Source organism: Cyanistes caeruleus, chromosome 20 (genome assembly GCF_971803275.1).
Source record: "Cyanistes caeruleus chromosome 20, bCyaCae1.hap1.1, whole genome shotgun sequence".
Classification (NCBI taxonomy): domain Eukaryota; kingdom Metazoa; phylum Chordata; class Aves; order Passeriformes; family Paridae; genus Cyanistes; species Cyanistes caeruleus.
In genome coordinates, this window is record NC_141720.1 from 9,657,403 (window position 1) to 9,685,223 (window position 27,821).

At 50.5% G+C, this 27,821-nt stretch overlaps 5 protein-coding genes across 55 annotated transcripts in view; 2 read left to right on the forward strand and 3 right to left on the reverse strand.

The window, feature by feature from the left end:
- Positions 1 to 106: 106 nt before the first annotated feature.
- Positions 107 to 3,120, reverse strand: ARPC5L (actin related protein 2/3 complex subunit 5 like). Its single transcript, XM_086858512.1, has 4 exons — positions 2,933 to 3,120; positions 2,730 to 2,801; positions 2,298 to 2,474; positions 107 to 671 (listed from the first exon to the last, which is right to left on the reverse strand). The coding sequence occupies exons 1-4, from the start codon at positions 3,071 to 3,073 to the stop codon at positions 609 to 611; spliced, it is 453 nt and encodes a 150-aa protein (XP_086714638.1). The 5' UTR covers positions 3,074 to 3,120; the 3' UTR covers positions 107 to 608.
- A 104-nt stretch (positions 3,121 to 3,224) lies between these two features.
- PPP6C (protein phosphatase 6 catalytic subunit) lies at positions 3,225 to 6,581 on the reverse strand. Of its 2 annotated transcripts, XM_086858511.1 has the most exons (7): positions 6,440 to 6,581; positions 6,212 to 6,307; positions 6,056 to 6,121; positions 5,544 to 5,685; positions 5,043 to 5,122; positions 4,698 to 4,907; positions 3,225 to 4,039 (listed from the first exon to the last, which is right to left on the reverse strand). In XM_086858511.1, exons 1-7 carry the CDS (start codon positions 6,512 to 6,514, stop codon positions 3,791 to 3,793), a joined length of 918 nt encoding a protein of 305 aa, XP_086714637.1. In that variant the 5' UTR covers positions 6,515 to 6,581; the 3' UTR covers positions 3,225 to 3,790. The 2 variants fall into 2 exon arrangements, with proteins under 2 accessions (XP_086714637.1, XP_086714636.1); XM_086858510.1 differs by having other exon boundaries at positions 6,212 to 6,562.
- Positions 6,582 to 6,611: 30 nt separating this feature from the next.
- On the forward strand, positions 6,612 to 8,960 carry RABEPK (Rab9 effector protein with kelch motifs). Its single transcript, XM_086858509.1, has 7 exons — positions 6,612 to 6,701; positions 6,840 to 6,976; positions 7,054 to 7,206; positions 7,315 to 7,476; positions 7,747 to 7,896; positions 8,079 to 8,228; positions 8,410 to 8,960. The coding sequence occupies exons 1-7, from the start codon at positions 6,643 to 6,645 to the stop codon at positions 8,688 to 8,690; spliced, it is 1,092 nt and encodes a 363-aa protein (XP_086714635.1). The 5' UTR covers positions 6,612 to 6,642; the 3' UTR covers positions 8,691 to 8,960.
- A 496-nt stretch (positions 8,961 to 9,456) lies between these two features.
- Positions 9,457 to 13,421, reverse strand: HSPA5 (heat shock protein family A (Hsp70) member 5). Its single transcript, XM_086858508.1, has 9 exons — positions 13,382 to 13,421; positions 13,028 to 13,166; positions 12,585 to 12,816; positions 12,217 to 12,354; positions 11,838 to 11,950; positions 11,369 to 11,759; positions 10,862 to 11,099; positions 10,507 to 10,674; positions 9,457 to 10,330 (listed from the first exon to the last, which is right to left on the reverse strand). Exons 2-9 carry the CDS (start codon positions 13,141 to 13,143, stop codon positions 9,771 to 9,773), a joined length of 1,956 nt encoding a protein of 651 aa, XP_086714634.1. The 5' UTR covers positions 13,144 to 13,166; positions 13,382 to 13,421; the 3' UTR covers positions 9,457 to 9,770.
- The window catches only part of GAPVD1 (GTPase activating protein and VPS9 domains 1), a 29,597-nt gene continuing 14,969 nt past the window's right edge, over positions 13,194 to 27,821 (forward strand). For 2 of the 50 annotated variants that reach the window (XR_015278247.1, XM_086858465.1), the window contains exons 1-11: positions 13,530 to 13,685; positions 14,370 to 14,418; positions 19,803 to 19,943; positions 20,327 to 20,541; positions 20,897 to 21,740; positions 22,919 to 23,005; positions 24,134 to 24,268; positions 24,383 to 24,572; positions 25,458 to 25,538; positions 26,336 to 26,496; positions 27,275 to 27,404. Coding sequence is in view for 37 of the 50 variants with exons in the window: in XM_086858465.1 (XP_086714591.1) it covers positions 20,357 to 20,541; positions 20,897 to 21,740; positions 22,919 to 23,005; positions 24,134 to 24,268; positions 24,383 to 24,572; positions 25,458 to 25,538; positions 26,336 to 26,496; positions 27,275 to 27,404 (1,813 nt within the window). In the remaining 13 variants the exon portion in view is untranslated. The other 48 variants (XR_015278248.1, XM_086858472.1, XR_015278250.1 and 45 more) reach the window with 44 other exon arrangements.

The window sequence follows — 27,821 nt, forward strand, 5'->3', positions numbered from 1 at the left end:
GTAGAAGTTAGGAGCAATCCTACAAAGGTGGACACTGGGTTGGGACTGGGTTATTGCAGGCCTGCTTTGAAGTAAGTGCCAGACTTAAAATTTAGGTGAAAATAAATTTAACTCACGTGATCCAAGAACTTTATTGATGCAGCAGGCACTTCACTTTACATTAACCCAACCCCAGAGTCCAACAGTCCTTCGCTCAAATGTTCAAAGCCACCATTCTAACAGCCCTTCTCCCACCCTCAGCTGCAGGATCTCAGCCCGGACACAGCTACCTCGGGACTAAGCAGGACACACGGGAGCTTCTTTCACCACACCTGGCTAAAGCAGCATCTGAAATACCTGTTCACTTACAGTAATAGCAGGCAGCAGTGTGCCTTCTCTCTGCCTGTTAAGGGAGCAGGATAATGCCTTGGCTCCTATAGGTGATAGTCGGAATATGCAGGAATACCTTTACTCTTCCCCCACCTTTAAGGTTAAAAGCATTCCCAGAGGAGGTTACTGTAGGATTTCAGTAGATTGCAATCTCTAAAAAAGATGGACCAGTGTAATTTCAGCTCACTCCTTCTTCTGAGTCCAAACCTGACCGCCACCTCTGTCCAAGTTAACAGTCTTTACACAGTCTTTCTTGCTGTGAGAACTCTTACTATGGAGCCCAGGCCTCCTACTGCCAGTGCCTGTGGGAAAGGAGAGAGGTTACAGAGTCACCACGTCTCACACGGAACAAACACTGAAGAATTTAGCCACATAAGGGACTATGGCTCTTCTCCAAAACTAGGAACTGTCATTCTCCACAATCTAACCATCTTTTGGATCTCGAGGGCTTCAGTGTTGCACATCACTGACAGCAGAATGTCTCACCTCCCATATCCCTGAGGAGGAGGAAGTGCTCACTTCAGTTTCATTTGTGTCCCTCAATGTGAACAGTGTTTCTAGACTTCTGAAGTCTAGAAGGTGGAGGTGATTATGAAAAAATAAGTATTTAAGCTGACTGCTGAAAATGGGGCATTTACTTTGCAGCCACAATCCAATAGAGCACAGGGGTATCAGAGCAGTGTGAGACACGGTGCTGGGGAACATGACAATGCAAAGCACCCACCTGGAGCAGGACTTGCAGGTGCTTTAGACAGGTAAATGTTCCTGAGCTACCAGACCTGCCTTTTGCAGAGAACAGACTGGTACTACCACTGAGATGACTCTGCTCTGAGCAAGCCACACATAATACCAGTACTGCCACAAAGCAGAACACCAGGCTTTAAACCCTGCCCAGCCTACTCAGTCCTGCCTTTCTCCTTTCACAGCACAGAGGACGAGATGCCTTTCATGTCCCTACATGCTCTGAGTACCAGTCAGGGTGGTGGTGTGTCACCTCCCACACTTACCTGAAATCACCTCAGTGGAAACAACAGGAAAAAAAGGAAAAATGAGCAGAAACGTGTTCTTTGCTGTCCTGAGAAATTCTCTCCTCCCTTGTCAAGGCTTGGCAAAGCTGGTGACAGCAGCCAATAGCTGGAGCCATGCTACATCAGCTTTATGTACCACAGGAAAAGTTTTGCACCTTGGGAAAAATGACACCAGCATTCGCAGCAGCTGCCCTGCACAGGGAGCTGCAGCATTCCCAGGGATCAGTTTTCCTGGGAGCATTGACAGCCAGGGCTTCAGCTGAAACCCTTGCAGTGGGGGAAGATTTCACTTGGATTCCTGCCTGGGGACAGTGGCACCCAGCAGCTGCTTCAGGGATGTGCCTCAACACATCCCAGAGAGAGAAGAAGGTTCCACAGTCAGCTGCTGGACACATCCCACATTCCCTGTTTCACAACTGACATTCCATAGAAGCACAAGAGGCCCCTGCTGGTCCCCAATGGAATCTTTGGAGACCTCAAAATCCTCTCCTGGGCAAACCAAACAGGTTTGCTAAACCCTGTGACTCAGCTGATGAAAACTGCCAGACCTGAGCCAGCCTGAGCCCCCTCAGCTTGGCCACAGAGGAAGCTGCAGCTGCCCCATCCCTCCAGTCCCATTTCCATTGCCCCTTACCCCGCTGGAGCCCCTGCACACATTGGGTGCCACAGGCAGGGAGAACTCCCTGCCTTAAGTTTCCTCTCCACATGGCAAAGGGTAAGGTCTGAAATACAGGCAAAGGCTTTGTGAATGCAGGCTCAGAGAGACCAAAGATAAAAGGAAACACCGAGCTCCTCAGGGATGAGGCCCTGCCATCACTTGCTTCTCTTCAGGGGGTCTCCTGAAGCCACTGACCAGGACCCTGTGAGTGTGGCTGAGCCAAGAGTGCCCCCAACACGTACCTTTTCATGCCACTGAAGTAATATTGCACTGCTGTTTTCTGTCGGCTTTTCAAATCCTTTATAAATGTACTTCATTAACAAATCAACACCATTTCTGTCTAAGGAATTCACCGCTTGTTCTATTTCACTGCTTTTAAAAGAGGTGAGGACTTTAAGCATTGTTCCCTGGGCCTGTTCCTGGGAAGATAAAGCAAAGAGAGAAATGTGAGAACGAGAACAGCTAGGAACGATCCCAAGGCTCGTGTTTGGCACAGGATGGCCACGCTCCAGGCTGGGTTATTTCTGTAAGCGAGGTGAGCAGTTCTGGGGTTCAAGGAGGAAAGGGTAAGCACAGGGGGAAGCAGAAGCTCATTAACCGCAGCCGTGCTGCTCCAATCTGCGGGGTGCCGCTGTCACTTCCCAGCCCAGCAGGGCCCTGCCCGCCCCCGTTACCTTCATGGCCTGGTTCCTGCTGTTGCCCGGGGAGCTGCGGATGGCGGTGTGGAAGGCCCGGAGCGCCTCGCCTGTGCGGCGGCGGGTCAAGGACTCAAACCGCGGCCTGGGCTGCGCGGGGCCCCGCGGGGGAAGCGCACCGCGCCTCACGGGCCCCGAGCCCGCTCCCCGGGACTCCCCCGGCCCCCCCGGCCCAAAGGATATTGCCTGAGCAGCGCTTCCACCTCGGGGCTCGCATCGGGCTCGGCCGCCGCGGCCTCCTCGGGCTCCTCCACGAAGCGGTTCTCGTCGTACTGGTCGATGTCGAGGCGGCGGAAGCGGGACGAGAGCGTGCTCCGCGCCATCCCCGCCGCCAGCAGCGCCCGCCGCCGGCCCCGGCGGAACCGGAACCGGAACCAGCGCGGCCGCGCGCCCCGCCCCGGCCCGGCCCGGCCCGGCCCGCCCCGCGCGGGGTCACGCGCACTCGGGCTCAGTAAAAACACAACGGAGCCTGGAAAAAATCCGAACAATGACTTTAATGTACAAATCCCGTCGCTGCAGCAGGTTCGCGGGTTTAATCGGGATCCCGAGGAAAACGGAACAAACGGGGAACGGGGAAGAGCCCTTGGACCGCTTTATTGGGATCCACGTAACACTCGGAAAAGGCTGGCTCGGTCCTGCGCCGTGACCGCAGCACGGGCAGCCCCGGCCCCGCCGCACGCCGGGCACTGACTTTGCTGCTGAAATTTCTTAAAACTTACCAAAAACAAAAAGCTGAACAAGAGACGGGCCCGAGCGGCTCCCGGAGCGTGGTGGTTAAAGGAATCGGTTCATCTAACCCAGGACTAAGCGAGAACTACATGCAGTAGTACAAATCTCAAGGACATATTACAAATACTCTGAAATTAATCTAGGGGAGGGGGAAAAAAAAAAAACTTGCTACAGACACCATAATACACAATAAATTTAGATAATTTAAAAATAAAAAAGGCAAGAGGCAGCATTTCAGCAGCAAAGTGCTCAATAAAAAGTATATTGTAGAGGGGCAGGACAAGGAGAGGTGACAGCAGGCAGGCAAGGGCTCAGAGGAAGTACGGCGTGGTTGTCCTGGGAGGAATGACACGCTCTGAGTCTGGAACTGCACGGAATAACTTTGGTTCTCTAGTATTTACATCTTTAAAGACCATGATGGACGCGATGTTTCCGCAGCGGTAGCAGTAGTTGGGAGCTGACCATACTGTTACCAACTTCTCATCAAACATGAATTTGTATCCTTCGTGGACGAGCTGGTGTGCTCTGCAGATCAGCTTCAGGTTGTTGATGTGAACAAACTGCAAGGGAAGGGGGAAGGTCAGTGTGCCCCGAGCGGCCGCTGCCCACACAACACCCTGCGCAGCCGGAGGGAGAACAGGGGCTTTGGAGACCTGAGCAGTGAGAAACCCCTGTGAAATACACTGCCAACACCGAGCACTGAGGAACAGCATGAAATCCAGGCAGCAGGGCTGTCCCCAGGCTCAGCCCTTCCTGAACATGCTGTGCAAGCGCCACAACGCAGGGCAAGCGCAGCTGTTGTGATGTGACCAGGTCAGAGCCTGGCAAGGCCAGTGTGTGGAGCCTTGAGGAGTCTGCTCAGTGCTGACACAACAAAATTAACTCAAGAATTGCTTAAAAAATGGTATTTTTCTCCTAGGTCCTTAGGAAAGCATTCCACACAGAGCCCAGGGACACTAGTGAGTTTCATCACATCACTCTTTCCAAAAGCAAGACGGCTATTAGTGCATCTGGCATTATATTTGTTCTTTTAGGTTCAAGTGCCTCATTTATTACAGCTGGCACAAGCAAAGCTTCCCCATCACCAGGAGTTACTGGCAGAGGCATGACAGGGGAGTTCACTGTCTTGCAGAGTCCACTCAAAAACCCCACGGAGCTGAGCCCCTTAGTTCCCCCATCCCCACACTTGGGTTGTGTGGCCCTGAGCAGCAGCGTTACCTCGTTGGTGACCTTGGCCCCAAAGAGCCAGCCCGCCCCACGTGGGCTTATGGCCCACGTGTCCACGTCCTCCGGGTCCGACCACACCAGGTCGCAGAAGGCGCCTTTGTGAGGGATTTCCTGGTTACGTTCAATGGTCCGGATCTGGTCGAGAGTCTTGATGTCTGGGGAGAGGCCTCCGTGCACACACAGAATCTGTTCGTCTATTAACTGCAGGGAAACAACACGTGAACAGAACACTCAGCATTCACCCGGCCCAGATGCTCCAGGGGAGCCTGCACAGCTCACCACCTCTGGAGCTCCCTTTAGACAATCTGCTGCCATTAACGTGGTGTTTGCACTTACAGCTGCTATTGTGAGCATGTCGAAGACTTTGGTGCAGTATCTCCAGGCGTTCGCATTCCCGTATTTGGTTTGGCACTCGTCTGTTGGAGAGAATGGCTTTATTTGTCATGGATCATGGGAAAACAGGCAATACAGGCAGAGCAAACACTGACAGGAGAACCTGCACACTCAGGTGTGTCACACAAGCCCTGTGCTGGGCCCTGCTGCTGGCTAGGACCAGCACCAGCAGCAGGAGGAACCCAGCACCTCATGCTCTGCTTCTGCCTGTGTAACTGAATGTGGCACCATAAGGCAAGCAGAAACCCTATGTGCCAAAGGAAAAGAGCAGCAAGTTCCGCCTTAAACACATTCCATTTCAGAAACACAATGACGGTGTTAACAAATCTCAGTGCTGGAGCCCATGTCCCACCCAGCCCATGGAGAGCCCCACGTGCTGTGGCCTTGCCAGCAGCTTTGCCACGGCAGAGGTGCTGCACACGTGTGCCACGGGGCAGGACTCACCGTAGAACCCGTACACCTGGGTGATCTGCCTGCTCTCGTGGTTGCCTCGCAGCAGCGTGATACGGTCAGGCCACTTGGCTTTTAGTGCAAGGAGGTACGTGAACGTCTCGAGGCTGTAATACCCTCGGTCTACAAAGTCCCCCTGAAGGCAGAGACAGCCGTACATGGAGCAAGAGTCACACGAGAAAGTGCACAGTGACACATCCGCTCTCAGCTCCTCACTGACACAAAGAAACCCAGCGCTGGAGGGCAGCCGGGATCTGCTCGGGCCCTCGGGAGCTCCGGGCACTATCAGGTGTGGGCTGGGCACTCGCTCACCGCCGCCCTGACATGACCCCGGGCCCCCGGACCCCCGGGCAGTGGGCTCTGCCTCACCCCGCGGGGCTCCCGGCAACACAACCGGCGGGCAGGAGCCAACAGCGGCCCCAGCCCGGGGACTCGGGAGCCCCTCGGGATTTCACCTCGGAGCCCTGTCAAACCCAGCGGGGCCGGGCCGCGCCCGGCGCACGTACCATGAAGATGTAGTTGGTGTCGGGGACCTGCCCGCCGGTCCGGAACAGCTCGCACAGATCATAGAACTACGGGGGGAGAGAGGCGTGAGGGAGCACCGGGAATCGGCACCGGCTCCGGCCCGGGGCTGCACCGGGAGTGGCCCGGCCCGACCTTACCTGCCCGTGGATGTCCCCGCAGACGGTGACGGGCGTAGAGACGGGCTGGACGTTGGATTCCTCCAGCAGCAGGTCACAGACATAATCACAGAGGCGCTGCGGGAGGGTTCGGGGCGGGTTCGGGGTCAGCGCAGGGACCACCGGCACCGCCCGCTCCGGCCCGCCCGGCAGCGCCCGACCCGCCCTAGCCCGCCCAGCCCGGTCCCGGCCCCGCCGCCGCGGCCGCACCTTGAGGTCGTTCTCGGGCAGGTACTTGCAGAGCCGCGCGATCTCCACGTACTTGTCCAGGTCCAGCGGCGCCATCTTGGCTCGGGCAGAGGCGGGCCCCCCGCCACTTCCGGGCGGCGGAGCGCGCCGCCGGCGCGGGCGGAAGCGCGGGGCACTTCCAGCGGCACTTCCGGCCGGCCGGCCCGGGCAGCGGCCCCGCCGCCATGGCCCCGCGGGCGCTGCCGCTGCTGCAGCCGGGGCGGCGGCCGCGCCCGGGACAGTGGTGAGCGGGGCGGGGGCACCGGCGGGCACAACGGCGAGCGGGGCGGGTGTGATGGGTGGATGGCGATGAGCGGGGCGGGGGGACCAGCGGGACCCCAGGCGCGGCCCAGCCCCGCTGAGTGCCGCCCTCGCCCCGCAGGTACCGGCTGAGCCCGCGCGGGGAGCGGCCCCGCGGCCGCGTGGGACTCGGCTGCCTCCTCCTGCCCGGCCGCGTCCTGCTGCTGGGCGGTGCTGACCCCGCCGGGGCCTTCGCGGACGCGCATTTCGTGGAGCTGGGTGAGGGTCTGGCCGGGGCGGGGCTGGAACCGGGACCGCGACCGGGACCGGGTCCGATCGCCTGTCCCCGTCCGCAGCCCCGCTCCGCTGGGTCTCCGCCGGCTGGCGCGGACTGAGGCCGCGCTACGAGCACGCCACGTTCCTGCCCGCCACCGGCCCCCCGCGCCTCTGGGTGTTCGGCGGGGCCCACCCCGCGGGGAACCGCGGCTGCGTTCAGGTGCTGGACCCCGGTGAGTGCCCCGCATCCGTGTCCGCAGCGGGGCTGGGCTTCGGGGCTGCAGGACGGCGTGACTTCTCTTCCCGCGTTGGTTGTTCGGTTAATCAAATGTCTTAACTAGAAATAGGAACGTGGGAGAGCCCTGCAGTGCGGGGCGTGCAGCCACAGCCTCGGACATTCCACACGTCCTCGGCGGCCATCGGGGCCCGTCTGTTCGTGTTCGGGGGTGGAGACAAGGGAGCAGAGCCGGTTAAAGACCAGCGGCTTCACGTGTTCGACACAGGTACCTCAGCACCTGCGCGGGCCATTCGTCCCTCGGGATGGCAGCTTTGCCCTTGAGGTTTAGTCAAGAGGGCTGGAAGTGTTGAGCTGTTTGGACATGAGTCCCACAGGATGGGTGGCTGTTGTTCCCTTGACAGGCCCTTATGTTCATGTGGTCACTGGGAATTCAGACCCAGTGGCTTGGGTGGGAAGCCTTGGCAGGGCTCTGGGGTTGCTGGTCTGTAGAATTTCCAGAATTTTCTTTCTAATGCACACGTACTCCCATTTTTAGTCACTCTGACCTGGTCCCAGCCAGAGACTCAAGGTGATCCCCCTTCTCCTCGGCACGGACATGCTGTGGTTGCAGTTGGGACCAAGCTTTTCATCCATGGAGGTTTAGCTGGAGATGTTTTTTACAATGACTTGTTCTGCATCGATACAAGTAAGTGTGGGTGGAGGTACTGCAGGGCAGTACTTGTGTGCCGTGTGCTTTGATTTGGGGGGATGTTTTTTCTGAAATACTAGTTCTTAAGTGCTTAAAGTATTACCACTTTTGTTTAAATCAGCAAAACATGTGGGTTTTGTATAACGCATAACCGTGGATGTGTTGTTTCCTTGCACTAGATGACATGAGATGGGTGAAGATCCCTGCCACTGGGGATATCCCTGGAGGACGGGCATCCCATTCCTCAGCAGTGTTCCAGGACCACTTGTACATTTTTGGTGGCATAGGTCCAGATGGGACACTGGATACTACATACAAGTATCACACAGGTAGGGTGGCTGCTCTCAGGGATGCCAGGGTGGGTGCCAGGCAGCTGGGGAACGCATTACCTGCTGGGCTTCCCCCTAGAGTTACACCACTGCAGGACTGAGTAGTCAAAACTGTTTTAATTAATGGTGTCAGTGTCTGGTGTGTGATGTTTAAAGCTGTGACTCTATCTTTGCACTACAGGAAGGCAGCAGTGGACACTCCTGCAGTTTGAATCTCCCCTGCCCAGTGGGAGGCTGGACCACACCATGTGTGTCATTCCTTGGCAGGCTGGGGCACACGGGGACACGGGAGACAGCCCAGCTGAGACAGAGCCACCTCTGGCAGCCAGTGACAGAGCTGAGCCCCTCCAGCAGGGTGCAGGCTATGCTGAAGATACCTCTGTTCATCTGTTGTTTGTGTTTGGGGGGATGGACACACAGGGGCAGATACACAGGGACTGCCTGGTCACCCTCATCCAGTAGTGTCCCCCACAGCACCAGCCTCCTCCCATGCCGTTAGTTCTGTCCCTTAAACACATTCTTAGCCTTGGGCAGCTGGTATGGTGCTCACAGCCCAGAGGGACAGGGGCTCTGTCTGAACATGGTCCTGCTGCAGCCCCAGCCCAGGGAACATGGCAAGAGCCAAGGTGTTTGAAGGCACTGCTGGAGCTGGCACCCAGACAAGGTCATTCTGGACTTAACTAATCCCATGGAGTGGATAAGGATCAGTTAAATAAAGAGACCAAATTTCAATTAGGCTTCTTTTTTTGTAAGAACCTTTATTAGGTGTAAACTACTTTTCAGTCTTCAGAAAACTGGTCTCTTTCAAATGAGACTTTATTAAAGCTCCAAAGTTTTAATACTGCAGGAAAACAATTAAGCCAAGCTCCTCTCTCCCTGCTGGGCACCACCACTACTGCAGGCAAGGGGTTCCAATGGATAAACCTCCCTCCTCTCCTAGCTCAATAAAAGCTGTCCCTTCAGCAGTTACTCAGGCTTGATCCCCCCCCTTCCTTATCAGGATCTGCTGTAGAAGTACAGTGAGGTCCAAGTCCACCTGCTCCCTTCAGAAGTTGAGTTCCAGCTCATCCCAAGGCAACTGAGGCCCAACTCCTGCTTTCAAACTTCCTACTTTCCATGAGCTCATGAAAGGTGACCTTGAGGGGGGGAGCTGCACTCCATCCTTCTTTAGGGTTCCTCCAGATCCTGGCTGGAGCTGGGTAATGGAAATCACAGAACTAGAACAGAGTCCAGTGTAAATAACAAATTTATTGTGGTCACTCCAGGTAGAAAAGCTCTACGCCAAGTTCACATGACCAAGTTGTTAAATAATGTTTCACTGCCAATACTTCTAAACCCACATTTACACTCCCCACCCCACTCCCCTCCCCAGACATCGAGCAACTGCTAACGAAAAGCAGGATACAGCCACGTCGGGCTAGCGGTTCCAGCTCCACTCACGAGTGAAGATTCAAAGTTACATTCCAAATTAAGAGTTCAATATTTTAAACAAGTGTTCCTGAGTCCAATATATACACACACCACATTCAGAGACGCCAGTATCTACAACTCATCCTTCTCTGCTGCCTCCTCCTCGCCGGGCGGAGGGCCGGCGCTGCCGTACAGCTTGCTAACAATGGGCTGAACCACCTCCTCCAGCTCCTTCTTCTGTGCTTTGAAATCTTCTATGTCCCCATCCTGATGGCTTTCCAGCCACTCGATCTTTTCCTCCACTGCTTTCTCTATTGTTTCCTTGTCCTCAGAGGACAGCTTCCCACCCAGCTTCTCCTTGTCCCCAATCTGATTCTTCAGGGAATAGGCGTAACTTTCCAGCTCATTCCGGGCATCAATGCGTTCCTTCAGCTTCTTGTCTTCCTCAGCAAACTTCTCGGCATCATTCACCATCCTCTCGATTTCCTCTGGAGTCAGCCGGTTCTGATCGTTTGTGATGGTGATCTTGTTCTTGTTGCCGGTGCCCTTGTCCTCGGCTGTGACACGGAGGATCCCATTCACATCTATTTCAAAGGTGACCTCGATCTGGGGGACACCACGAGGGGCAGGAGGGATTCCTGTGAGGTCGAAGGTGCCCAGGAGATGGTTGTCCTTGGTGAGGGGACGCTCACCTGCAAGAAACAATGAGACAGGGTTACTTTCCCAGCTGTGGCTTGCACTTTGTGAAACTCTGAGTGACACAGTTCCATGAACAAAGTACCTACAGCCTTTATGACAATCAGGAATATGAATGAAAATCCAACAGCCAATTCCAGTTGTTGCATGGGTCACCAGAGCTGACACCCACCTTCATAGACCTTGATGGTCACAGTTGGCTGGTTGTCAGAAGCTGTAGAGAAGATCTGAGACTTCTTTGTGGGAACAACGGTGTTTCTTGGGATCAGCTTAGTCATGACACCTCCAACAGTCTCAATGCCAAGAGTCAGGGGACAGACATCGAGCAACACCAAGTCACCTTGAACAGATCAAAGGCAAGACTGTGATACAGCTTCAGCACAAAGCACAACACTGCAGACAGGATCCCTCAGGGACACAGAACTCCAAGGACTGGAAAAGACCCAAGTTTGTCTGCATTTGCTTGTCAATGCCCAACCATCCACCGTTGGAGTCAGCTCTCTAGGTGGCAGTGAAGGTGTCATTACCTGTATCCTGGTCCCCAGAGAGAACCCCAGCCTGGACAGCTGCCCCATAGGCCACAGCCTCATCTGGATTAATGCCACGAGAAGGCTCCTTCCCATTGAAGAACTCTTTAACGAGCTGCTGGATTTTGGGGATGCGAGTTGATCCACCAACCAGGACAATCTCATCAATATCAGACTTCTTCAGGTCAGAATCTTCTAGAACTTTCTGAACAGGCTTCATAGTGGAACGGAACAGGTCCTGCAAAGACAAAACCCCAAGGATTGTGAGACTGTATTCCCAGCACACCCCATTGTGCAGCCCCGGGGGTAAAAAGTACAACCACTATGGAGCAGAGATGCCAAACTGAGGCACAGCCTCAGCAAGGCCCAGCTCCCTGGTAGCCAACAGCTGACTGCTTACACAGAGTTATTTATATTCCAAAGTGCAATGTCACAGCATCAGATGCTGCACATTCCCAAGACCCAATCCAGAGCTAAGGCTGTGTAACTTTACCTTTCTGAACTTACCATGTTCAGCTCCTCAAACTTGGCTCGAGTGAGTGTCTCTGAAAAATCTTCTCCTTCAAAGAAGGACTCTATTTCAATCCTGGCCTGGTGTTGAGATGACAAAGCTCGCTTGGCCTTCTCCACCTCCCGCCTCAGCTTCTGCACAGCTCTGTTATCCTTCCTCACATCTTTGCCAGTTTTCTTCTTGTAGAGCTTGATGAAGTGCTCCATAACACGCTGGTCAAAGTCTTCTCCACCCAGGTGAGTGTCACCATTAGTAGCCACAACTTCAAAGACTCCGTTGTCAATTGTAAGGAGGGACACATCAAAAGTCCCACCACCCAGGTCGAATACAAGGATGTTCTTCTCTCCCTCTCTCTTGTCCAGTCCATAAGCAATGGCAGCAGCTGTTCTGTACAGGAAATGGGCTGTCAGAGCTGGGGGTGCCAGCCCACAGCTCCCCTGGGGCAGGACAGGGTGAGGTACTCACGGCTCGTTGATGATCCGCATCACGTTGAGCCCCGCAATGGTCCCGGCGTCCTTGGTGGCCTGGCGCTGGGCATCGTTGAAGTAGGCTGGCACCGTGACAACAGCGTGGGTCACCTGAGTGGGGAGGGAGGGACAGCTTTGTTACAGAAAAAGCTGTCTGTACATAGTACCAGCCACTTCGAGCAGTGCTGGGAACGAGCAGCCCACCTTTAGAGATGAAAGGCCCAGCACCACCTCAGCCCATTGAACAGGGCTGCTAAAAGGGCCTACAGCACTGACTGTGGTTTGGGATGGCAAAGTTAGCCCTGACTCAGCCTACCCTTCTCTCATTTCATAAAGCTGCTAATCCAAGTTGTTACCAGTGTCTTCTATGCACTTACTTTCTTCCCCAAGTAAGCCTCTGCTGTTTCCTTCATCTTCGTCAAGACCATGGCAGAAATTTCTTCAGGAGCAAATGTTTTTGTCTGTCCACCTCCCACATCAACCTGAATATGGGGCTTGGCTTTCTTCTCAACCACCTGAGGAAAACAATAGATGCTGTTCCATTCAACTATTCCAACTTGTTCCTGTGGTTCTTTCTGAACATCAAGCAAAACCTCTATGACAGGCATAACTTGAGTGCTGCTAGCATCAGGAGCTGCTGTTTACACACCAGTCCTCCTGGGGAGGCACTGTGAGCAGATGCCTCTTCTGGCCAGAACTGTAGGTCCTCCCCTCCAGCCCCCCCACTGCTGCACTCGGGGCCCACCTTGAAGGGCAGGTACTTGATGTCCTGCTGCACGGAGGGGTCGTTCCAGGTACGGCCAATGAGCCGTTTGGCATCAAACACGGTGTTCTCCGGGTTGGATGTGAGCTGGTTCTTGGCAGCATCCCCGATTAGGCGCTCCCCCTCGGGGGTGAAGGCCACATAGGACGGTGTGATGCGGTTCCCCTGGTCATTGGCGATTATTTCCACGCGCCCGTTCTTGAAGACGCCCACGCTGGGGTTGGGGGGGAGCAGAACGGTCAGGCGGGGCCGCGGCCTGCACACATCCCCTCCCCCCCACCTCCCCTTTTGCTCCTCCCTGCGCCCTCCCGGGCCTGCAGCCACTTCCCTGCACCTCCCGTGGGCCCACAGGCCCTGCCTCCCCTGAAGGGCTCCAAGCACTGTCCGCCAGCCCGGCCGGCCCCCCGTGCCCTGTCCCCACGCACCAGGAGTAGGTGGTGCCCAGGTCGATGCCCACCACCGTGCCCACGTCCTCCTTCTTCTCCTCATCGTCGGCCCAGACGGCGCCCAGCGCCAGCAGCGTCAGCAGCAGAAGCCTCATACCGACCGCTCACCTGCACCCACCTACCGAGAGGCCGCCGGTTACACAACGGAGGCGCCACGTGCGTGGCCCCCCCCCCCCCTCACCCCTTCCCGCGCCGCAGCCACCCTTACCGTGCCCAGCCCCCACCGTGCGGAATCGCTCTCCGTCCCCACCCCATCTTTCCGTGTCTTCAACCGCCATCCCACCACCCTCACCGGCCCATCCCCGCGCGGCCCTCACCGCGCCCGGCTCTCACCGAACAGAAGCGCCGCGCCCCGATCGCCGCTGAGCCGCCAGGCCGCGCCGCCCGCCCTTTTATACCTTCCGTTACCCCTTCGTGGAGTCTCTCCATTGGCTGCCGCGCCCTCGCTGGAGCCTCTCCATTGGCCGGCTGCTACCAAGCTGGCCTCCCGCGATTGGCGAGCACCGCGCGACCGCTCCGCCGTGCCCGGCGCACCCCCCTCGCGCCGCCCCATTGGTTCCACCCGCCGGCCGCGGCCACAGAGAAGCGTGAGCCAAGCGGAGCGTTCCCATTGGCTGGGCGGGACCACGGCCGCGGGGTGCGGATGGGGGGGAACTTCTGGAAGTTTCCATGGTTACCGGCCCGGGGGGAATAACCCGCCGGTGGGGGTGGGGGGGGGAGATGCCGCTGATCCCGGGGGTACGGGCAGTACCGGGACACTGTTGGGAGGGAGTGCGGGGCGGCTAACCAGGAGCTGGGCCGGTATCATGGACAGGCCATGCGGGGTCTCGGGGCAGAGCAGTCCCACCCCCGTCGGGCGTGAGGTGACACGCGTGTGCCCAGCGCCCCGAGGCGACACCGGGCCCCGTCCCCGGGCAGCCGCTGCCCGTCCCGCCGGTGCCAGTAGGTCGCCAGGCCCCGCCGTGTCGCGACACCAAGCCCCGCACGCACAAGCCGGGGCCGGGCGGAGCCGGGGCTGACTGCGGAGCGAAGCTCTGAGAGCGGCCCCGGCTCCGCCCGGTCCCCGGCCCTCGCCCCGCTCCGCCTCGCCCCGGCCCCGCTCCCGGTGTCGGCCCCGGGACTACAAGTCCCAGGAGCGCCGTCGCCGCCTGCGCAGTGCCGCGCCCGCCCGGGCCGCAGCGGGAGCCGCCGGGGCGCTGGCCGGGTAGGGACACGCTCGTATCCCGCGACAGCGTTCGGCTTCCTCCCCCTGAGGAGGAGGAGGGAGCGGTGGGAGGAGGAGGAAGGCCCGGGGCCTGACCAAACCCTTTGGTTTTTGCAGGGAAGAGAAAGGGAAGGCGGGCAGCCGAGGAGAGACGGAGCTGAGGAGGGTATGTCGGGTGGGTTTATCGCGATAGAGCGCCCGGGGGGCGGGGGGAGCGGTGCGGGGGCGGCGGCAGAAGTTGTTGGTGGGGTTTCCTCGGGGCTTCGTCTGTGCCCTTCTCCTCCTGGCCGGCCCTGCCTGCCCGGTGGCCCCGGGACCGGCGGTCCCTTTGCGGGGGCATTTGGAGAATTGGAGCCTTTGGCAGCGGGGCCCTCGCGGCTCCGAGAGCCGCTCGCTGCCGCGTCTCCTTCGTGGCTTTTGTGCTGTGCAGGTTTAAAACTGGAAACTTGACGAGAGTGGTGACTTCCCTTTTCGGTTACTCACGGACCCCTAAAGCTGGAGAACTCGATCCAGGCAGGATCAGGCTTTTTTTTTCTTGCAAAGTCATGATACCGCGCTCCTGAGAGCTGTTGGGATGGAGCTCTTGGAGTGAGCATGTGACACTACACTTAGCGATAGGTAAAGTGCTATTTTGGTGGACGATGCAGTTGACTCACAAGTAGAAGCTGCAGTTTGAAGAGGATGGAGGGGAAATGGCACTTGGCAGTATGTGAAATCTGAAACACTGTAAAAACAGCAGGACGGTGGCTTCAGGAAGTAATTTGCAACTGCTGCAGCCAAGAAGGATTCCAAAATATTTAAGGTGCTCAACACACGGATTTTGATGTGGCATTTGTTAGATCATGGAGAATATATTCTCCTCAGTAGCAGCTGCCTTTCCTGGTGGATGGGAAGGGAGCTGCTCTCAGAACAGGCTGGGAACAGGTTGGTTTTGTCAATTTGAGCGGCTTCAAGTTCTGCACTTGTTCTGACTAAAAGTTTATTAGTGTGACCCTCACCTAAAGGGAGCTCCACTTTCTAGCATCACAAGCAACTGGAATAAGTTTTAACCTGGTTATGCGCTTTTGTGGCTTTTATGCAACGTAGCACTGCCATAATAGATAATTTAGTAGCCAGCTGATGCTGTGCTTTACTGATGATGGGGCACAAGAAGTGAGGTTCTCCTTGCACATGGATGGACAGTGTGTCCAGGGCTAGCTGAGAGCAGCCTCTGGGTAGAAACAAGCGTGAGGGATGAGTTTCTTATTAATGTCAGTTAGACAGTGGACCTGCATTTTGTGTGTTGCATGCATGTTTGAGCTGGTGGGTGTTGTAACGTGAGGTTTCAGCAGTGAGTCCTAGGTCATGGTGAACCATCCTACTGATAAAAGGGCTCTTTTAGCTCAGCTGTGGGAGACAGGCAGTTAAAGAAATAAAGTTTGTGAGATGCTCCTATAAATACTAATGAGGAAAGAGGTACTTCATCAGGGCTGAATTAGCTTGGAATTCAGGTTTACTTTGGAGTTATTTTTCAGCAGGAGGGAGTGATTTTGCCTTGCCCTGCCCTGCCTACGTTAGATGTGCCCAAACTTGCTCTGGAAGTCGAGCCTTGTGTAGCAAGGCTCAGGAGGAGCAAGTAACCCTGAACAGGAAATACGGGAGGAGGAAGAAGGATCTGGTGTTCCAGCAGTATTTACTACTTTATTTAATCTCTTTTCTGTCAACTGAATCACAGAAGTACTCAGCAGAGATGTGGCTCATTCCTGCATGTCACAGGACAAACCCACAAACATTGTAAGGTGGAATTCAGCACCTGGAGATTCTTCAATGTTGTGTTTTCCAGGACTTTTAAGAGTAGAAAGCAGTTGATCCTGTGCTCATCAAAGGCTAGACTGCCTTGGGTTTTGAACAAATGTGTGCTGCCAGCAGGGCAAGGCACCTTGGATGCTGTCAGGTCATGCAGTCTTTGCTGTTGATATGTGGAACATCACAAAGGGAAAATGTTTGAGTTGTTGTGCTAAGCTGCTCTTACTGTGTCACAGTTACTTGTAGGTTCCTGAGGAGTCTTGAAGTAACTGTCAGAATGGAAATGTTTTCATATCAACATGAAATTCCAGGATTGAAAAGTAATCTGCACATAGCACAATCTTAAATATCTGTCGTTCCTTCAGCCACAGCAGGCTGTTAGATATCTAAATATCCTAAAGTGACTCCTTTTTAAGCTGTGTACAGATATCTGCTCTTTCAGGTGTGGTGTGTGGTAGTCATAAACCAGGTTGCTGGATAATTACAGACACCTTTTTGTTTATGAGCAGCTGATAAGGTAATCTGGCAAATGAGGACCCGGCAGAGGCTCTGCTCCAGAGCTGTTCCGTGGCGTGTCACTAAATGTTGGCTGTGGCCAAGTGCTGCTGAAGCTTTGGCCCAAATGCTCTGGAGTGAACCTTGTGGAGCCTGGTGAGAGGATGCAGCTGCTTCTCTTTGTACTGTTGTAAAGGGAAGAGGTTTTGGGGAGGAGCAGTGTGTGTCAGGTAGGTGTGTTAGTGGTTCAATAGTTTCTTCTTTCAGGACAAGCTGTGTTGGTAATACCAGTGTCTGAAGAGAGGGAATGTGCACCTTGCCCAACTGGGATTTTTGGGTTTTCTTCACTGAGCCTTGCTGAAGTACATTGTGTGTTAAACTGCTTTACATCTCTGGTGTTCTCAGGTGTCTGCCAGAGATCTCAGGTGAAGACAGAGTTACTTGTGCTCTTGTTTGCTGTATGTTTGTGGCTTCAGAATAATTAATTTAAAAAGTGGTAGAAGGCAGTGATGAGGTGTTCCACAAAGCTGGATCTCAGCAACAGTCCTTGCAGTCAAGCCACTTTGACTTTTATGAAGGTTACCAAGCAGGGGAAGCTGCTGATCCCATGTTCTTGTACATAGGGTGAAAGCTGCTGTCATGCAGTTGTCTTCCTGTGGATTGACAGGAAAATCCTGTGGATTTTCACAGTTCTTGACAAAGCAGTGGTACACAGTAACCTGCTGTGGCTTAGTTCTGAATCAATTCTCCTCTCACTTTCGTTATTTCTGGTGCTCTGCAGCAGAGGCAGATAAGACACACACGTGGGTAGTGGCCAACTGATGGTATGTTATCAGGTAGTCACAGGACCAGTATATTTAGCAGCACAGATGCAGCTAAGGGTGCTCTTTGGAGCCTTGTTTTGGGCCTGGAGTTCAGAGAGGCAATTAGTTTAAAAGGAAAAGTCAGAATGCATGGCAGTTTGCAACAGCTTCTAGGGGCTTCTGTGTCTGTGGCAGGGCTGAGATGCTCTTCACAAAGAGGTGCCCGAGTTGTTCCTCTATTGGGTGTTCACCTCACTTTCCAAGTAGGGCTGAGGTTTCTGCTGTCAGTTTTTTTCAAGTGTCATCACAAATGGTACAATGCAGGAGTCTGACCTCTTTTTGCTGTACAGGTGGATTAATGCATGTGTAACAGGACTCTTGCTTGCTTCCTGAGTATTAACTTTGTATATTGATTTTGTATATTTCTTCTTTTTTCATTGTCCATAGCTCCAGGAAAGGTTACCAGCAATGTAACTGCTGTTTTGATGATCATACCTTACCACAAAAAGTCTCTTGTTTCCAGGACACCTTTGTCTCTTTTGCTGATGGGGCTTTTGGAGCTCACTCTGACCCATGGGCAGAGGAGGAAGGAGCAGAGCATCTTCTTCAGAGGCTTCTTAGGGAGCTTTGCCCATCCCTGTTCCTGGAAACATCTTCTCTAATCAAAAAAGCTAGAAAAAGACCCTGAATAAAACTGAGAGAAATTGCTTGTAAGTGTAGGAAGCACCTCAGGAGCTGTTTAATCTGCTCTTAAATGGGTTTATAACCAGTGACACAAAAATAGACACTTGTTTTACAATTTGGCTAAACAAAGGCATAGGACTGTAGCAGAGGCAACAGGCTGCTCATAGGGGTACTCCATGTGGGTCTTCTCTTCCTTCCCAAACTTGCTTAGAAGCAGGAGATCCACTTGGACTGACTTTCTGTCCAGAAAAGTGGAGACTGTGGGTTGACACCTCAAAGTGGAAAATGCATAGCCCTACAGTGGGAAGTTCTGAAAGGCAGAAGGCAGCTTTGTAGGTCTTGTTTGTACGTGTTTTTATGGATTCAACTTCCTTTTCCTTGCTGATAGCAGTAGCTCACAGCCTAAAAAGTGGTTACTACTGTGTTTGCAGGCAATAGTAAGTTTACTGCTGGGTTTTTTTTGCAAGCTCTTAAATTCTGAGACCAAAAATAAATTTGTTGCAAGAAGTTGTTATTTGTTTCACAAAGAACTTTGGCAGTAGCAGTGATGTTTATTCTTGTAATCATTTCTCTGAGACTGTCCTAGTTAAAAACATCTGAATTAGCACATCCTTCAAGTTTCTGTCATAATCTCATTTTTGGATGCATCAGCTGCAGCCTCTGGTTACGGTTGCTGAATTTGGTTTGGGGTCTTTTTGAGTTTCGGTGTTTTTTTGAGAGTTTTATACCCAGTTTTCTGTGTTTATTAGGAATGGCTGTTAAATTATGAAGTGTAATAAAATTGCAAATTTTTAATGCATTGTGACAGCTTCTCTGTTCGTGTCTGCCTGGCTTCTGGTTGTGAGGTTAAAACTGTAGATGGAAGGACTTAATTACACAAGGAGTAGTGATGGTTGTCAGTGCACCTGGTTGTCAGGCTGCAAAAACCCAACAAATGGGAAACCTGTGCCTAATTAGAGAGCTAATCTGTATTATTCAGTGAGGATCACCTCCTGCCCTGCTGAACAGTGAAACACAGATCTTTCAACCACTAGCAGGGGAGAGCACTGGGCCAGCACGTGGTATTCTAGCACATTATTTGTAGTTTCCCAAGCATGGTCTAAATAAGTTTGCGAAGCAAGGCTTGTCCAGTGTCACTGCAGGCTGTGAGAAGTAAGATTTTATTTTGACTGTAGTATTGCTTTGAAGGGCTCCTCACTAGAGCTCTCTGACATCTCCATTACTGATACACATGACAGGTATATTATGATCTGTTATAGATCATATCTGCATCAAACCCTTGTCCTTCCAAAATTAGCTGGTGTGGCTGTTAGTTCTAATGGGGAAGACATCAATTACATGATCTGCATGATTGTACCACTTTTTTTGTCATTATTAATGATGCACTTGATGGGGGTTTTCCCTCGCAAAATTTAATTTTTAGATGGATTTGCTCCTGGAATGTATCTTGTCTGGTGCAGTACTCTGCTGAGATGTTTTATAGTTGTGAAGTTAAAACTGATATTACCTTCATATAGAACAGTAATTTGTGGAGCTGTTGTGCTATGAAAGCCTGTGTTGTTTCAGTTTTTCTATCTATAAAACAGCATTTTTGGATCATGGCCCAAAGAAATATTCTTCTGAATTGAAATATTTGAAGATTTTTTTCTGAATTAATTTCACTGTTGAGCAAAGTCTCCAGACTTATTTCCAACTACTGCCTTATCTGGGTATTGATATTCCTTAGTTTGTGGTTTGGTGGGTTTTTTCTTAACTAGTAATATTGTTTTGTTTTTTTTTTTAGCAGAAAAGAGCAGCATTGGGAGCTTGGTGCTTCCGGTGCATAGAGAAGTAACAGGCCAGAGATTGCAAGACCCAAATCCTTGGAGAGTGCTGGGTTATATGTATGGGCTTTAGGATGGAATAAGTGCCTGTTCCCCAGACAGTGAGTAGGAATGGGGGCTGGTCTTCATCTCTCTGAACTTGTGTCACCTGAGCTGTAGCAAGGGCCACATGTCCCCAGGTAAAGGTCAGGTTCCCACCTCATGTACCTGAGTGTGGTCAGGCTCTGTGGCAGGGCTGTGCTCCTGTTTCTGCTCACCAGGGTGAGCTGAAAATACCATCTGCTTGTCTGCCAGCATCCCTGCTGTGTGATGGAGCAACAGAACTGCCACTTGGGAAATGCTAGGAGAGAGTGACTCAGGGCAGAGTGGGGGATTTGAGAGGGGCAAGGCAGCGTTCCCTGCCTGCTGGGAGTCCTGCTCACCACTGGGGCTGGCAGGACTTGCTCCCTCTGCTGGCTCTGACCCTCTCCGTGCTGTGTGCCAGGGCTGCTGTGCCACCTGCCCGCCACCCACCATGGTGAAGCTGGACATCCACACGCTGGCCCATCACCTGAAGCAGGAGCGGCTGTACGTGACCTCGGAGAAGCAGCTGATCCAGCGGCTCAACGCCGACGTGCTGAAGACAGCGGAGCGGCTGTACCGCACGGCCTGGATCTCCAAACAGCAGCGCATCAACCTCGACAGGCTCATCATCACCAGGTACCGCGGCAGCACACCCCATGCTTCTGTCACGTACACGTAATCCGCAGAATTGGGAGGTCTTTGCAGTACTGATCTTTAAAATAGTGAGGCTGTAAACCAACCCTCAGCTAGGGAATCTTACTCCAAAAGCTACTTGTTGGCCATTTAAGCAGTGTTTTTTTAATACCTGTGTTTGTTTTGTTTCTGTTTACGAGAACAAGCTCTCCAGAATTTGCAAATAATTTGCAGTAGCTATCTGGAAAGACCTTTTTCCACTGTGGCAGCCTGGTTAATAGATAGATCACGTGGCATCTCTTAGTAAGTTTGTTTACTTAAGAGTTACTTAAGCTGTTCCAATGTTTTTCTTTAAAAGTGCTGAAGCTTCTCCTGCTGAATGTTGCCAGCACGCAAAAATCTTGGAGGACACGCAGTTTGTGGATGGATACAAGCAGCTGGGATTTCAGGAGACTGCTTACGGAGAATTCCTGAACAGACTGAGAGAGAACCCCAGGCTTATCGCATCCTGCCTGGTTGCCGGAGAGAAGCTCAACCAGGACAACACCCAGAGCGTCATTCACACAGTCTTCACCTCCATTTATGGCAACTGCATCATGCAGGAGGATGAGAGTTACCTCCTGCAGGTGCTCCGGTACCTGATTGAGTTTGAGCTGAAAGAGAGCGACAACCCCAGGCGACTGCTGAGACGAGGCACCTGTGCCTTCAGCATCTTGTTCAAGCTTTTCTCTGAAGGACTCTTCTCTGCAAAACTTTTTCTTACTGCAACCTTACATGAGCCAATCATGCAACTTCTGGTTGAAGATGAAGACCACCTGGAAACCGATGCAAACAAGTTAATTGAGAGATTCTCCCCAGCACAGCAGGAAAAGTTATTTGGAGAGAAAGGCACAGAGAAGTTCAAGCAGAGAGTCCAAGAGATGGTTGACTCCAATGAGGCCAAGCTGGTGACCTTGGTCAACAAATTCATTGGCTATCTCAAACAAAACACATACTGTTTTCCTCACAGCCTGAGGTGGATTGTGTCGCAGATGTACAAAACACTGTCGTGTGTGGACAGGCTGGAGGTTGGGGAGGTCAGAGCCATGTGCACAGATCTCCTTCTGGCCTGTTTCATCTGCCCTGCCATCGTCAACCCAGAGCAGTATGGCATCATTTCTGATGCTCCTATAAATGAGGTGGCAAGATTTAATCTGATGCAGGTATGATTCACAGTAAGGCAGTCTTCAAATATATAAATGGCCTTTTTCTTCCCTCTAGAACTGATGCTACTACTGTAAAAGTGAAGGTACTGTCTCGCCTACTTAGAAAATGAATGCTAACAAAATCTTTTTGTTACTTGTTGCTGAAAAGGCAGGCTCTGTAGTTTATCTGTTTGCTTAAAATACTGACTTGAAGAAATTTGCAGCATGTATTCCTGTATCCCTTAGAAGGGTTGCAAATACCCTTTATAAAAGCTGTTCTAAGGGATGGAAGCTAAGGCATGAAAATGACTATAAGATGAATTCTGGAATGTGTGAAAAAGGATGTTGTGCTGCTCTTGCTATTGTTAAATATTATACCAGATATTGCAAAAAAATAATGAAATACTTTGATGAAAACCCCATGTTGTCTGGCAGTAATGCCCAATGCTCTACTTGGAGCATTCCCCAGCCCTCATGACCAGTTTTTGTAATTATGCAAACACTTGGACAATTTAATGATATTACATAGAGGAGTCATCTGAAGGCGTTGAGCAACACTTGTCTGACTGAGGATGTTCCTCCACGAGAGGAATGAAACCTGCTTTTTACTCGTCTGTAAAGTGGGAAGGGAGTGATTCTCACAGTGCAATCACGCTGGTGAGCTTTGCTCAGTGTTTCTCTAAAACCCAGCAGCAATTCTCTCCTGTGTCACTGCTCATGTGCTGTAGCAGAGCAGTTGGCAACTCTTAAAATTGAGGCTTGTTTTGCAGTTGGAGATGAATAACGGATATGTGCTCTGAAATTAGGGTTAGGCCTCCTGCTATTTTTCCTTAGTAAAATATATGCAGCCTTTGAAAATCTCTAGGTTTAGATGACCTAGATTCAACTCTCAATTCTGACGTGTTGCAAAAACAAAACATGCTTTGTTCCTGGGAGGGGGAAGTATGGATGCTCACAGCCTACTGTGTGCACATTTTCTTGTTAAAGGCAATGACTCCTTTTTTTCCTAAAGCTTTTTGCTTTTTTTTTTTTTTTCCTGAGAGCAAGCACAAATCTCTGTCCACTCAATCAGAAGTATTCCTTGGAGTATTAAATGAAAAAGGATTTAGAATGGAAAAGGTTTTTTGAATATTTTTTTTCAATTTGGTCTACCATGGTTTGAAAGGCTTATTCTGTGTACTTCTTTTTAATTTCAGGTTGGGAGACTTCTGCAGCAGCTAGCAATGACAGGCTCTGAGGAGGGAGATCCACGTACAAAGAACAACCTTGCTAAATTTGACAAAGTAAGAATCCAGGCTGAAAAAATTCAAGACTTGGTGAATACATCATCATCTTTCTGCAACCTCCTTTCTCAGACTTTGCAAAGGACTTACAAAATGTTTAACTTCCAAGTTACATGTAATGAAAAGCAGATAAAATCCTGGACAAAGCTGGGAAAAGAAATCTGGAGTACTAGAATTAAGGATTGGGGATTCTTGCTTCTACTCTGAGTAGAGTAACCCTAATCCTAATACTTCTTAAAAGAAAATATTTTTAAAAATTAAATGAAATAGTATTTTCAGCTGAACACTGCAAGAGTTGAAGGCCAGGTTGGACAGGGCTTGGAATAACTTGGTCTACTGGAAAGTGTTGCTGCCCATGACAGGGGGCTGGATGGTCTTTAAGGTTCTTCCAACCCAAACCAGTCTGATTCTGTGAAATACTGAATTGTCTGTGGTTTTTCAAGTGAACCTAACGAAACACTTTGATCTGGAAACAACCTTAGCATAATGTCTGTTTTAACACCAAGAAATGTGTTAGTGCAAGTAACTTCTCTTTCTTTTTTGCATAGTTTTGCTATTTTTATTCAGCTTTTCCTGTTAGTATGAATCATCCATAGCCATAGAGCAGTTACCTTCATCAGAGCAACAGTAAAGCTGATAACCTTTGATAGATTGCCAAGTGTTTAAAAACCAGTGGGTATCCCTGGTAACCTTGTATCCCTGCAGGGTTTGGTAATTCTAGTTGTTACACAGTCACCACACAAAGCTACACATTTATTGCACAAGTAACATTTTTACTCACATTAGAAAGTGATATTATTGTTGCTTCCTTGTTTCATTTTCAGTCTGTGTTCAGCAGATTCTTCAGGGGGCCAGTTTATTACCGTATTCTTTTCTCTTAAATTGTAAGAGGACACTTAAGTAAGTAACACTTTGGAGTGCAGGAAAGCAACAAAGGAAATACTGGAAGTAACTGCACATTTTCCTTGCTAGCTCTTCACTGACCTTAAAGTAACCTGCTGTTTTATCCTAAGATTTTAGAAGTAGGAAGCAAAGCTTAAATTGCTCTGTAAAGTACTTAACTCCTGTCATAAGTTTCTTTCCAAACCCTAGGAGATGGTGTCTCATTCACTCTCTGCTGTCTCTCAGAGCTGTGTTGCTGCTTTCCTGGATGTGGTGATCGACGGGCGCGCGGTCGAAACTCCGCCGATGTCGGCTGTGAACCTGCTGGAGGGGCTGAGCCGCACTGTGGTGTACATGACCTACAGCCAGCTCACTGCCCTGGTAACACCCCACTCCTGGAGGGAGCCAGTGTCAGCCTGTACCCTCGTGTTCCCACCTGGCAAAAGCAGGCTGGTTTGCACTGCAGTTCTTACCAAAACCATTGTCAATGTTTAGGTTGGCTTCATGCGGAATGTGATGTCAAGTGATCAACTTAAGGAAGATCGGATGGCTTTGGAGAACTTGCTGGCAAATCTACCCCAGAACAAACAAGGGAAAAGCAGCAGCCTTGAAATGACTCCATATAACACCCCCCAGCTTTCTCCTGCAACTACTCCAGCTAACAAAAAAAATCGACTGCCCATAGGTAAGGAGAGCGAGCAGAGCTCATGCATGGTTTCTGACACCTTGGGCACCTCTTCACCTACATCTTCAGTTCCCGCTTTTTCTGTGTAGATGGTGAAGAATTTTCTTTAGCATAGAAAACCAGGTAACTTCCTTAATGTCTAATGCAAGTGTGGTGGATGACCTTCATCACTTCAGCCTGAACTGGAGAAAATTGCTGGAGTGGTTGATAGGCACCATGGTGGTGGTTGGCAGTGATCATAAAGAGAGGGTTTGAAGGTGGGAAGCACATCTAGGGAGGGAAATTGCTTAGGAAAGTAGTAAGATGGAAGCAGAGGCATTTAATTAGTGGGATATAGAATAAGTTTAACATTTTTGTTAGAGAACAAATGGACAGGAGGGTGAACAAGAAGGAACAGGACTTTGAGAGTATGTGCTGAGAAGAGAAGGTTTGTCATTTCTCCATTCCTTGCCTGCTCTAATTCCAACTGTCAGTATTCTGGAATGCAATTTTAGGTTGTTTGGGTTTTTGTTTTTTTTTCAATAGGATTTCTGGGTCTAGATTTTTTCCATATTAATAATATTTTCTTTTAGAATAGGAGGTGTTTTACTCTTCTTCAGTGTGTGTTTATGCGAATATGACCACGTGGGATATTTTTGTTTGAGAGATTTGGTGTTGGTGTGAAAAAAAGGATGAAAATATACAGAGGCCAATAAGTGGCAAAAAAACCCCAAAAAAGCACCCCCAAAACAAACCTGTCCCATGTTGGTTTAACTCTGCTTTTGAATGGTTCTGGTCTTACACCTCTAGAGTAGTGGCACTTCACAGCATTTATTTTATGGTATAAAACAGCTTTTGCTCAAAGATTTTGTTTCTTTTGTTTCATTTTAATGCTTTCGAATCCAGGACAGCAACTGGCAGCGATTACTGCCTGGGATACCTCTGCTACCAATCTGTCAGCTCACATAACTCTAGTAACCCCTTTTGGTGGGTAATGCCCTCTTTCCATTCTTCTGTGAAGCTTTGCCTCATGTCACATAACTCAGCATGCCTTTGGGCCACCCTGGCAATCAGCTCCCTGTGCAGATTTCTGCAGTGTATGAACTCATTTTGAACAAACCCCTCTGCGATAATCAGAATTTGGCTGCGAGTTCTGCACACTTGCCTTGTTTTCCTTGGGTCAAATAAAGAAGTAATTGGTGTCATGCTGCCATTCTTAGAAACCTTAATTTCATGTGGGTGTTTTTACTTCTGTGGATCCAAATGTGGGAATCTGAGGCCAGATGAAAAGAGGACTTAAGAGTGGCAAAGTAATCAGAGTAAACCACCTGTTGTTGTATTGTGTGTCTGGGTTTGAGACACCTGTTAGAATAAGATTTCCTGCTTCTTAGGAGAAAAAATCTTTTAAACAAATTATTATTGTTAATTAGAGTTTTAAACCACAGAAACGCAGACCTTTTTTTAGTAACAAACTTGATTTTCTCATATAACCTATAAAAGGTCTTTCTATGATTGGAATAGGCTGAATTGCTCTAGGCAAACATGTCACAGTGTACCTTGTTTTTCTGCTCCTCCACTTTTAGTTTCGTTCTTCACAGGGCAGTTACATTTAAACACCAGCTCCATCTCTCAAAAGTTTAATAACACTTTGATTTTGAAAACTGATTTAGTGTGTATTGCTAGTTGAAACACTACAGTTCTGTATTTCCATTGTATTGTCTTTTGTCCCTCCTTATACAAGGAGGAAAACTTTCTAATGTGGATATTTTAAAATATTTTCTTAGCCACTCGAAGCAGAAGTAGATCAAACATGCTAATGGACCAGCACGGAGATCATGAAGGCTCCTCCCAGGAGACTATTCCAGAAGTTCAGCCAGAAGAAGTGCTGGTGATTTCTTTGGGGACAGGGCCACAGATTACTCCAGGAATGATGTCAGAAAACGAGGTATCCAGAAATGATGACATCTCAGGTGTTTTGAACCGTGCAGCCTCTGTCTTCTCTAATAGCACAGCAGTGAGGCTGCAAAGCTAAGTTTTGGTAGTAAATGGAATGGGAATTGAAATCCTTCCTCAGTGTAACTGAGCTTGGGGGTTGTAGCTTTCCAAGGGGCCTTTGTTAGGTGGGCTTTTTCCTGCACTTGAGAAGCTTAAGAGCGAATGTGGGCCCTTGTTTCTGAGAATGAAGGAACTGCTGTCTCTGTCCTTTGGATCCAGGGACACAGGCGAATGGCAGAACTGGAGCGCTGATCCTGATGCTTTTGGCAGCTCATGAAAGGCACAGGCCAGGTTCTCATGAGGGCAGAGCTGAGCTCATAGTGCCATCAGTGCCTGCAGTCTGCTCCTAGGGCAGGGCTGGTATTCCAGCCTTCTCTTCCTCCAGCTGTAGCACAGCTGCTGCTTCCAGCTTTGCTCCCTGCCTGGTGGTTGGGACTATCTCCTCTGTCAGCCTTGTGCAGATCCTTTCCATACTGCTCTGCTTTGGGGGTGATGAGGGAGCTGGGGCTCTGTTGTTATCAGGACATTCCTGATGTCCGTGGGGTGGTTCCTTGCATTCTCACCAGGCTCTGACTTGGGAGATTGCTGTCTTTTCTCAAACAGAATGTTAGAAATTTGGTTGTTCCATTTACAATACAAGAACATGTCTCCAGTGTTTTATTTGCTGTTTTATTATCTGAAAAATAGATTATTTTAATGAAGTCTTGTTTCTCTCTTCCACCCTCCAGGTGTTAAATATGCAGCTTGCAGATGGCGGGCAAGGAGATGTCCCCATTGACGAGAACAAACTCCATGGTAAACCTGATAAAACCTTGCGCTTTTCCCTCTGCAGTGATAATCTGGAAGGAATATCTGAAGGTGAAGGGCTGCTTAAGTCTTGAAGAAGTTTTGTTGCTCTCTTGGTTTTTTTCCCCCTTAACTGTAAAAGGAAGGTGTGTTAAATACAGCATCTTGTCTTTGCTGTTTTGAAGGCTGTGCTATTTCATTCTGAGAGCCTGTCTTCTTTCTTAGTTGTTTAGAGAATACAGCCTGGAGATAAAATTTGACCTACAAAGGCATAACTGAGTCTGAGAATTAGGAATAAAAAGACTAAATGTGTTTAGAAAGAGAAAATAGAGAGATTTTGATTTTTTATTATTCAAACTTAAGTGCAATACTAGTTATTAAGATAATCTAACTTAGCTCTAAACTTGGATTTCTCAGTTATTTTTCATCATGTTCTAATTAGCTGTTATGTATCTCAGAATAGTTTCTGCGCAACTCCTTTATATGAAC